General features: G+C 39.9%; 1 protein-coding gene across 1 annotated transcript; it reads left to right on the forward strand.

The window, feature by feature from the left end:
* Positions 1-709: 709 nt before the first annotated feature.
* Positions 710-11,156, forward strand: casq1a (calsequestrin 1a). The gene is made up of 11 exons (XM_037788764.1): positions 710-1,149; positions 4,679-4,772; positions 6,180-6,280; positions 6,464-6,575; positions 6,868-6,941; positions 8,494-8,624; positions 8,732-8,777; positions 8,964-9,018; positions 9,421-9,521; positions 9,690-9,764; positions 10,072-11,156. Exons 1-11 carry the CDS (start codon positions 913-915, stop codon positions 10,423-10,425), a joined length of 1,380 nt encoding a protein of 459 aa, XP_037644692.1. The 5' UTR covers positions 710-912; the 3' UTR covers positions 10,426-11,156.
* Positions 11,157-11,421: the final 265 nt, after the last annotated feature.

The following is an 11,421-nucleotide window of genomic DNA, read 5'->3' on the forward strand; positions in this document are numbered from 1 at the left end:
GGATCAGGCTCAAAAAGATCCCCAAAAAATTGCCACATCTCCCCCTCCTCCTCCCTTGTAAAACTCTATGTTTCACTTTCTTCTTGAGTCAGGGCTAAGTGACACCTATACACTGAATCCTCAGCAGGTGCACCGCCCTCTCCTCTCTCCCTGTCCCTGGGTGACCCGGCGCCACATTCTAGCGCAGCGCCGGTGCCAGCAGAAGCAAATCAGACACCAGCACCCCCTCCTGATATGTACTTCTCTGTCCTACATCCATTATTTTTAGCTGGGATCCAAGCCTCCATCTTCACTTAATATGGGAAAAGAGTGCCTTGTATTCGCAGCCGCCTCTAAATCCATCATCCTGTATCACTGCTTCTTCGGTTGGCGCAAAGCAGACGGGCTCATCAACACGCACACACACACACACACACACACACACACCATTTTATCTCTTTATTCCTTTCTTTAGCACCATCTCTCTCCATCTCCATCACTGCCTTCTCTTGTTCTCAGTGGATATGGAGAGAAAGAGAGCAGGTTCTCGTCTCCTAACTCCACCCACTTTTACAGGTCTGTAACACACACTCAAACACACGCACGCACACACACACACACACACAAAGCTGTCACCCCAGCAACCTGCAGCGGCCCCCACCTCGTCCCTCCCGATTACACCCCACATAGACATACACTCGCACCTGTGTCAAACTAAGCCCAACCCCTCTTGCACCCTGTGCCCCACTGCCAGTTGCCCATGTGCGGTTTTTAATAAGGTGGATGCAAGAGTTGGTCTTGCTCTCTTCTGGGTGACGCGGATTGGAAGGGGTTCTCGATATTTTTACCAAACTTTTCCGTTTCGTTTCGGCGGCGCCCCTTCTTTTACTTTCTGAAATTGTAAATACATCTACACTATCTCAGAGAGGAGCCATGAAGTGGACCTGGGTGTTCGTGACAGTCTTGCTGTCCTTTGGGGGCCTATCGCTGGGCAAGGAGAGCTTGGACTTCCCCGAGTATGATGGCAAGGACCGCGTCCATGACCTCAACGCCAAGAACTATAAGTTCGTGATGAAGAAGTACGATGTCATGGTGGTGTACTACCATGATCATCCCGGATCCAGCCGCGTCGCCCAGAGACAGTTTGAGATTGAGGAGTTGACCCTTGAGGTGGGTTGAGCTGGGAACTATGGGTAGAATAAGGACGATAGCTTACTAGAACTAGTGCTGGATCATAATGCGAAGCACACACAAACTTCACACAGTCTTGAACTCAAAGTTGCTATTAAGAGTTTGGTTGAAGGTTCTAGTAGAGTTTGTATTTTGATATTTGGTTGCACAGAATTTGAATCAGGCTGATGTGAAGTGTGTGACAGTTTTCTGCTAGTAGACGGATTAACTCTATTAATTAATTAAAATGTAAAAAGAGATTCTTATTCATAGTACAGGTGTAAATGTGTTGACAAGGAAAGGAAAGAGAATATTTGGCAAAAAATACATGTGCTTTTTTTGTTTGCTAGATTTGAAATGTGTTAAATGTGAAATTGAACCACAGGGGGGGAGTTATCCTGGGAAAGTGATGCTGCAAGGTGGAAAATAGCTTTGCTGAATTCAGAAATGCTGATAGGTGAAGTCCCAAAAATGTGTCACGAGCCTGCCGTGTGTCGTCAGTGTCGTCCACCACGAGGCAAAGAGCTGAGCTGTGAGGACCCGAGATATCATGTATTCTGGCAAAAGGCTGAGCTTGTGTACATCGTTTGTGTGTGTGCGCGTGTGTGTGTGTGTGTGTGTGTGTGTGAGAGAGAGAGAGAGTGAGAGAGAGAGTTGATGTACTTAACACACCTCTTTAAGTATACCTCTCCCGTCAGCCTTGACACTCAGCAGTTTCACCACATTCCTCACAGAGAGACATTACATCATCATTCAGCAAGCTTGCAGTATCAGCTCACAAACGCATCAAACCCCAACTGACCCGGGTCAGTTCTCAGGGGGGGAAAACAACTTCAATATCAAATGTCACATACTCATATGCTGCATTTTTTAATTTCTTGTCCTTGTCAATTTGAAGTTGATTCTACCCGGAAATACAGCAGCCTTCTTTTTCACCAAAAAACAGAGAGCTGGTTCGCAAACTGCATTTTACACAGAATTGATATCGTTTGAAGAAGTACTGGACTAATAGCTGCTGTGAAAGTTGCAAGTCTATAAAAAATAAGTAATAGAGGTGACGACTGATTTATGGAATAGATACGCTGGATCATGTGGCAGCCATATTTTATGGTATTTGGCATGGCCAGGCGGCTTCCTTATATACTTGATGCATTGTTGTTGTTTCAAGGAGAGCTCCAAGCATCGCTGGTAGCTCCTTTTAGACTTGACATGCAAGACAGGCATAAAAAAAAACTGTCTTGGCAATTAAATCCAAATTCAAAAACAGATTTGGGCATCTATTTGAGTGGGATGACACTAAAGGATAAGTAATCAACAACCCCTTCAACAGGTGTGGTCATACTAAATGAATGCACAAATTAACAAAAAATTCATCAATCAACAAATTTCTGATCTATCTTGTCATTTAATGTCAACAAAATGAATGAATCAGGGAGGAAAATAACAGTGATAGATAATTATAGAAAGGAAAGCATTAATACACGCCGCTCCCCTTAGCGTATCACATCCTCTCAGCAACCTCTGGTGTCTCTGTAAGGGTGGGTTAAGGCTTCGGTCTTAGGGCCGGAGGCCAGCACTGGAGGCTCTGGCTCCAGTAGTGCCGGCTCAGCTCGGCGCCGTGATTGACACTTGCAGTACTGTACTTGTCAGCGGATCCCAGAGCGCTGAGCATCACTGCCACCTCGCCAAAATAGTCCCTAGCTGGGCTGGTGTGGCTTCTGGCGCTATATTTATCCCGAGCTGCTTTTGTGGTGGATCGAGCTCCCTGAAGGCTTGTGTTTCTCCTTATGAATGTATTATGATTTAAATTTAATGAGGGTTTATTATTAGTAACAGACAGCAGCAAAGGGCCGAAAATTTCAGAGGTCAAGGCGGTCTGTTAGTGAAAGTTCAGTGACGTGATGGGAGCGAGGAAGTCATAATTAAGTGTTTTCTCTCATCTGCTGAGGTGGCCTCACACTGTGACTGGAGTCTACTGTATGTGTTAATCATTTTTGCAATATTTACATTAATAGGCCTGCATTCTCCAGACTAAATGCACTGTACTATTAAACATGTACACATGGATGTATATATTTCCTCCTCAGACCCCTAAGATATCAAAATGGGATGACTCCGCACTGTCCAATATGAGGAGAAATAATTTGCGATCCACAGCAGTAATAGGGAATAGTTAATTACATTTTATCAAGTGCTGTGTTCATATCTTTGTCATATATATGTATGTCTCAGGTACAAAATGTCAGTATTGAAAAAAAAAAATGAAATTGTGTACAGCTGCAGTGTATTTTGCATGTTGTGTAGTTGGAAAACAAGCACATCTTATGAAATCCCATCCCACATACTGAGTTTGTTGGAGAGGTTCAGTTACATCCAAGAAATGATACCAGCCACATTACAGCACATACACTGAGGAAAGCCAATTTTGCATGTTTTATATTTGGAGGACATGCAGATATGAAGCTATGAAATATTTTTTATATTGTATCGTTAAACAAATTTAGAAAAAAAAGATGCCACTTCTTGAGAAATCAAAGTAATTTATAATACATATTCAAATCAAGATGAGCAACCTCTATATTTATATCTAATGTACCTCTCACTTAATTTATTGGTTTTCTAAAGTGATTATACAGGAAAATGGAAAATAGTTAGAAGCATTAATTACCAGTGCTTTTTTCACATCTGTTTATTACAATTTATCTTTAAATGTATCCTTCAGTTGCTTGGATAGTATGAAGTATGAAGACTTACCTCACCTCAATCACTTGCCCTTTAAAAAGCTTATTTTAGCCTACTTAAATGCCAAAAGGGTGGGGTCTGCAACAACATATAGTTCAATGCAAAAAGTCACAGTAGAACCAAAATACTGCACTTAAAGACCCAATTTGTATTATAACTGTATATAATTTTAAGTGTATATACTTTTGCATTAAATACAAGTTTGCATATATTCATACTCACCTGCTGCTAAGCTACAAACTTACTATCTAAACCGCACCACTGCGCCCCACCCATCTGCAACTCCAATTAAATTAGAAGAAATGCCAAGAATTATCTGCACAACAACCTGCAGGACAGCCTGCTTAGTCAAACTATTTATGCCAGTAAAAGCAGCTGCTCAAGATCTCTGACACCAGTGTGCACCCATGTGTGTGTGTGTATGTGTTTGTGTGTGTGTGTGTGTGTGTGTGTGTGTGTGCTTTCTACCCTCCAAACACACTGAGACAACCACTTCCTCTATGCAGACAGGCTGCGAGCGTGGCGCTGCCATTGGTGGAACCGACTGTCAGTCATGAGGTTCAAGTTTCATACAGATTTAGAAAGTGCATAAGCAGCGCTCTGAAAAGCAGGCTTTTATGGTAATGAAACTACTGAGTGAGACAACTTTGTCAAAAAGGTATAAATGTGCATGAGATGGACACTCGTTTCACTGCACACTCACACAGACTTGTGTTCATGTTTTATAGGCTTATACTGAACTGACAAATCGTGACCTCGGTTATGTGACGGTGTCTTTGTCTTCCAGCTTGCAGCCCAGGTCCTGGATGAGTTTGACGATGAGGATATCGGAGTCGGACTCATTGATGCTAAGGAAGACAAAGCCGTTGCAAAGAAATTAGGTAAACACTCAACAAAATCAACACAGCTGCAGACACTTCCCATTATGCAAAATGAGACCAGCCAGTATCAGTATCTCAAGTCAAACTATTACAGGTTTTATTGATACAATTTTTATGTAGACAAATCATTTTTTTTTAAAATAATACATCTACAGAGCTTTTAGAAAGGTGCTGAATAAAAGTATGGCTTTTCCCTAAAAAAAAAATATTATGATTGTGAATTAATCATTTAAAAAATTTTGACAGGTCCAAAATGAATGTTTTGTTTATCTCTGTGGAAGATATCTGACATTCAGTTCTCACTTCTAACAAGGCTTCTGAGCCAAAAGTATAACAACGTTGGTATCACGTGGTATCTCTGGGTCGTCAGTTAGTGTGGAAAAAATGCTGAGTTTGACTGTAAGCGCCCGGTTTCACTCCCGCGCCAATCCTAAGTGCTCAGCGATAAAAGGAGGCTGCAACAACTACCAACAGTCCTTACAACCTTAACTAATGAGTTGTCACTGGTTAGATTGTCAAAATCAGAAAAATAACAGCTTCAATCCCTGATGAGCTACGTTAGCATCTTATCATTAGTGACGGTTGCGTCTAGTTACCTAACGTTATAGTTCCCTCAAACAATATATAATGAAGATGCGCATCAGAGGGGATTTAGAAGTGGGTGGCCGACTGGAAAATAAATAGGTACGCTGTATACCTGTGTATACCCTGCACTACATCACTGCTTAAACAACAAGCAAAAGGTTACCTAAAACTAGATAGTCATATCCTCAGATTACCATAGATTACGTTACATGAATCTCTAAACACCATCACACAACATGTTGCAAAATTGAATTTGTCTACCACGAAAGATTTTTCACTTGACATGACTGTCTGAGTCTCACTCCACACGATCATAAAATATGCAGGTTGTGCAATGAACTGGCAACCACTTGTTGTGAAGTGAATGCAATGAAGCGGAGGAGGGAGAGTGCGACATCTAGTGGCTGAATGTTATCAATGTTATCAATAGCACCTTTAATCTATAATGGCTATTAATTTGAACTAACCTGTATAACTAGAGATAATGTAGCTCTCAGTGGGATGTGGCCGACTTTACTTTAATATTTCCTGTTTTATGGAAGATACGTATAAAAATGGTTGCGTCTAGAAGGGAGAACGCAAATTGCAAAATCTGATCTGAGATTTGCAAAAACTTTCGAGAGACTCACTGCCTAAAGACCTATCCTAACCTTAACTATTCAAGATCAATGCCTAACCTTAACAATCTCGTGAGAGTCTCCCCAGTTTGCAGGCTTCCTTCTAGCCACTACCATAAAAAAATGTGGGAAGGATGAGGCCATTAAGTCTAATTAGCATTATGTGACCTTTGCTCCGGTCGGGGCTTCTTGTCTTTCCCCCCAGGTCTTGATGAGTCCGACAGCATCTTCATCTTCACAGACGATGAAGTCATAGAATATGACGGCGAGCTTGCAGCAGACACTATTGTGGAGTTCATCTATGATGTTCGTGAGGATATAAGTTCCCAGTTAATAGCCTGCTTTATTTTAGCAAAAAAAAAGTCTCTAATCCCAGTTTGCTGTCTTTGAAGATGACCAATCTAACTCTGGTTTCTTTCTTTTCTCTGTCACCTTCAACCCCATTGTCTCCCACCCTTTATCCTCCATGACCCTCTTTTTCCTTCATAGGTTCTTGAGGACCCGGTGGAAATTATTGACAATAATAGGGAACTGAAAGGATTTGAAAACGTCGAAGAGGACATCAAACTGGTGGGCTACTTTAAGAGTCACAAGTCAGAACGTAAGAATCTGTACTGTGATGGCATGATAACCTGTTTCAATTTGTTTGTTTTTTACAGTTACTTTTCAACATAATTGCTCATGATTGCATATCAAGAAGTGCAACAGAGACCAGGGTCAGATTGCTTGATTTAACTTTGAGCTGCTGACTGATTTGATTTTTAAGGTGATTTTCAAGTGAGCACATTAAGAGCTACCTTAATAATGATGAGTGCAACAAGTCTACATTCTTAGATATTTCATACAGGAGCCGATCTACTGAAACAACTTGATGGATGCATATAAAATTTCAGATTTTGAGGCTTTCGCCGATGCTGCTGAAGAGTTCCATCCCCACATCTATTTCTTCGCCACATTCAACCCCAAGGTGAGTAATAATGGTTAATATCTTAAAGGAGCAGTGTGTCGGATTTAATGACATCTAGTGATGAGGTTGCAGATTGCAACCAATTTAAACCTCTGCCATGTGCCAAACGTGTAGGAGAACTGAGCAGAGTCAGTGCATAGAGTGTGTGTACGTGGGAAGTGAGTGGTGAAGCAAGAGAGAGAGAGCGGCGGCGAATGTGTGTGATGTTGTGAGTGAACAAGTGAGCGAGTGGAGGAGAAGACAGTTAGTTTAGCTTTGAGAATATCAAGTGGATGTACAGTGGAAGTTGCAGTTTGTGGAGAAAAAAAATGCTGCAGCTCCTAAAGACCAACAGAGGTTACCCGTGTCTTGTTTCTCGGCGGCTGAGTGGAGTGACGGGGGTAAACTCAGGAGCAAGTAACATTATCGACTTCGGCCCAAGCAGGAAAAGTTAACACAGAGTTTGTTTTGTCCGTTCCGGGCTACTGTAGAAACAGGACCCGCTCTATATGTAGATATAAACGACTCATTCTAAGGCAACGAAAATACAACGATTCTTATTTTCAGGTGATTTTACACTAAAGAAAACATACTTATTAATATTATATTCAATTTCTGCCATTAGATCCCCCTAAATGTTACACACTGCTCCTTTAAGTTTGAACAGATACACTGAAAACACCATAATAAGACTAGGTAGAATATCAATGAGTGTTTGTAAATGTATTTAAAACTCACATAAAACTTATAAATATGCTAGCATAAGTATTAGAACAAAATTTCTATAATAAGCTGATAATAAGCTTTGTCTATCTGTTATTTTGGTGCTGGGCAGGTAGCGTATAGTGGGGTTATCAAAGCAAAAAACAGCTGTCTGTAGCTGCTGAAATGAGGTTGATGAGAGCATTTAATTACGAGCAACTCCTTTCACATTACACACAATCATTTGATCCATTGCTGATATAAAAATGTTGATCAGTGCAGCTGTAACAAAATCAAGTATACACTTTTAAAAAAGAAAGAAAGAAAAAAGCAATGGGCCCAAAATCGAGCCTTGAGGCACTCCATAAGGAAGCATAGCCCTCTTTGATATCTGACCATTGATGAACACAAAATGCTCTTTGTTAATATCCTTAACAAACCATTTTAGAACAACATCCTTAATTCCATGTACTTAAAACATATACTAGACAATATATATTCCTTATCTGTGTATTGACGAGTAAGAGCTACACTAGCAGACCTGTCCAAATAAAAACTGGTCTTCAGATTGGCCACTTCTGGAGGCTGAGCATTCAATAAACCTCTGTCGGTGCGCTGAAAAACGTGAACTGAAGTGTTAAAACAACCCATTAACACACCGAAAAAATGCATACAGTATCTACACAATAACTTTCATTCAAAACTGCTCTACTTTGTATCTTCCTCAAAACAGTCAAAAATACAAATAATTTGCATTAGTCATACTAACTAAACTGATGAAATATTTTGTGAATGAAACTTTTTTTGTTATAAACCATTAACTTCATGGTTCCTGAGTCCTTTACGCTCAGTTGTTGGTCGTGTGTTACAGGTTGCCAAGTCTCTGGAGCTGAAGCTCAATGAGGTGGACTTCTATGAACCCTTCATGGATGATCCAGTGGTCATCCCCGGAAAACCTTACACTGAGGACGAGCTGGTGAAATTCATTGAAGATAATGACAGGTAAGTCCCATTAATGCTATGCTACTACGATATCATGCAGGTAAAAGCTTAACCGTCCATAATGAAAAACAAAACGAGTAAAATCTTATTCCTCTGTGCTTTTCAAGACCGACCCTGAGGAAGCTGCAGCCCCACAACATGTACGAGATCTGGGTAAGAACTTTAAAACTTTCGTCACCAAAACAAACTTGCCCAAAGGTCTGTTTTTGTCCAACTATTCATCCATGAATTGTGACTTTAATTAGATTACAACTCCAGTAACACTTTATGAATTTTCTGAAATTGTAACTTCAACAAGTTCAACCCAGTGGGTTCACTTTGTCGTTATTCTTTCCACAGGATGACGATCTCGATGATGAACACATCGTTGCTTTTGCAGAGGAGTCTGACCCAGGTAAAGGAACCCTGCATGAATTATAACTAGTCACCAGTAGCAAATCTAAAGTGTTACATTGGGAGTGGAGGTTAGGCTGATGGTGATGAGGTGATGTTAAGCTAAATTTAGAGTGGAATACCACATAAATTAAAAATCCCAATATGTTTTTGAGAGAGTTGTTCATGTTTACTAATATTTTTTGGACTGTCTTAGACCATAGGAATAAAAAAAATTTTTTTTTTGAAAATGGGCATAGTTCCTCTTTAATTAGACTGTCCCATGCAGCTATACAGTATTTCTGCAGGTGAATGAAGGATGAATAATGAAATGATCTGCAAATACCCATTACCACTATTTTGCCACCCTGTTGATTCACCGCTATAATAGTTTAGTTTCTCTGTTGTCCTCTCCACTCCTTAGACGGTTATGAGTTCCTTGAGATCCTGAAGCAAGTTGCCGAGGACAACACAGACAACCCCGACCTCAGCATTGTCTGGATTGACCCTGATGATTTCCCCCTGGTAAGAATATAACATGGTGCAATAACATATAGGCTACTGGAAATCAGAGGGACTCCTTTGGGTACTCCTTCACTCACAGTTAACTGAGATTTAATGACTGAAATGTCACACTTACTTCATCGACATTGTCTAATAGCAGAATTAATCAATATTTCTTTTTCCCCGCAGCTTCTGCCACACTGGGAGAAGACTTTCAAAATCGACCTGTCCTCCCCGCAGATTGGTGTTGTTGATACTGGTGATGTGAGTAATATTTTTGGTACTTTATTCATACATTGCCTGTGCATTTGCGTGTTTTGCCGCACTCTGTTATACATACCGTATATACAGTTTACACAAGGCTGGATTCATTTGTGGTAATTTGATTTTAATTACAAATGTGTTGGGTAATATGCAAAATTAAAGCAAAAATTCACTCCTGCAATTTTGCTTGCCTTATAGAGGAGTTCATGTTAAAGTCTACTTTTAATAGTATATAGGTGAGTCCACACTGCATCGCCATGTTTGTTTTGAATCTACGCGTCTTTATTTGTTCTTCTTCACTCTGCAGGCTGACAGCGTGTGGATGGACATGGATGATGGAGAGGACTTGCCAACTGTAGACGAGCTGGAGGACTGGATCGAGGACGCTCTGTCAGGTGTAATCGATCCTGATCATGATGATAATGATGATGACGATGATGATGATGACGATGATGATGATGACAATGATGATGACGATGATGATGATGACGACGATGATGACGATGATGATGATGATGATGACGACGACGACGACGATGACGACGACGATGATGACGACGACGATGACGACGACGACGATGATGACGATGACGACGATGATGATGATGACGATGATGATGATGACGATGATGATGATGATGATGACGATGATGATTATTAAATCATTAAGTCATAATTTACTCATTAAGTCTGACCAATGCAGTTTCAAGAGTCAACATCATTAACTCCCTCATCTTCTTTTGTAACTAGTTCTCATGTTGAACTCGTCAGTCCATTTTGATATCTCATCTGTTCATCATCCTCTCTCTGCATCTCACCAGAACAATATTCCACTACTCGTTTATCCCTCCCCAACCCCCCCGCCCCACCTACATATTCACTAATCCTCCATGTAACAAAGTACTTTCTAAGATAAGATCCCACAGTACCTTTATTAAACACATGTAACACTGTCTGGTACAATAAAAAAAAGAAATTCTTTCAAAAACCTTGCCATCTACTGCTATTGATTTTTATATTATTAAAGTTTTTATTTTCCAAAGTACTGGAGGGGTTGCAATGTTGTATGCATTATGTATGAGTCCACCTGTGGAGTCTGTTGCAGTCTGAATGTGTTTTATCTGTTCTCACTTATTTTCTTGTTCACCCCACTATCGAAACAACTGAAGTCAGACCCAAAGATGCTAGCAGGCTTTTCTGACGGGTCTTATGGATATCACCAGCCTACTCTGTGAAATCAATGTAACCGCTGTACACTGAAAGTGCTGTACATCATATGGATGTTTTCTACGATGATGAAATATGACAACAGCCATATTCTATTTTTGTAACAAGAGGAATTTAACTTTACTGTAAAGTCTTAAATAAATGACAGCTTGGACAGAAACACCATTACTGTATAGTTTTTTAAAGGCGTGTGCACGTGTGTGTGAATTCTAAATATAGTTGTTTTTTTAACTATATTTAATACATAATGATTTTGAAGATATAATTATCTGGGAATTTAGTATTATTATTTATTACATATGTATAATAATAATAACCAAACATGATTTATATATATATATATATATATGCTATTGATTTTATACATGTATATATATATATATATTTAAAAAATCATGTTTGGTTAATTTTTATTATTATACATATATAA

This window comes from Sebastes umbrosus, chromosome 12, assembly GCF_015220745.1.
Source record: "Sebastes umbrosus isolate fSebUmb1 chromosome 12, fSebUmb1.pri, whole genome shotgun sequence".
NCBI lineage: Eukaryota > Metazoa > Chordata > Actinopteri > Perciformes > Sebastidae > Sebastes > Sebastes umbrosus.

Bases quoted from the DNA above. Each gene is read 5' to 3' on its own strand.
- casq1a (XM_037788764.1), top strand. From the start codon at position 913: ATGAAGTGGACCTGGGTGTTCGTGACAGTCTTGCTGTCCTTTGGGGGC. The intron at 9,019-9,420 runs GTAAAGGAACCC...TCCACTCCTTAG, and splicing joins TGCAGAGGAGTCTGACCCAG to ACGGTTATGAGTTCCTTGAG. The intron at 9,765-10,071 runs GTGAGTAATATT...TTCACTCTGCAG, and splicing joins GTGTTGTTGATACTGGTGAT to GCTGACAGCGTGTGGATGGA.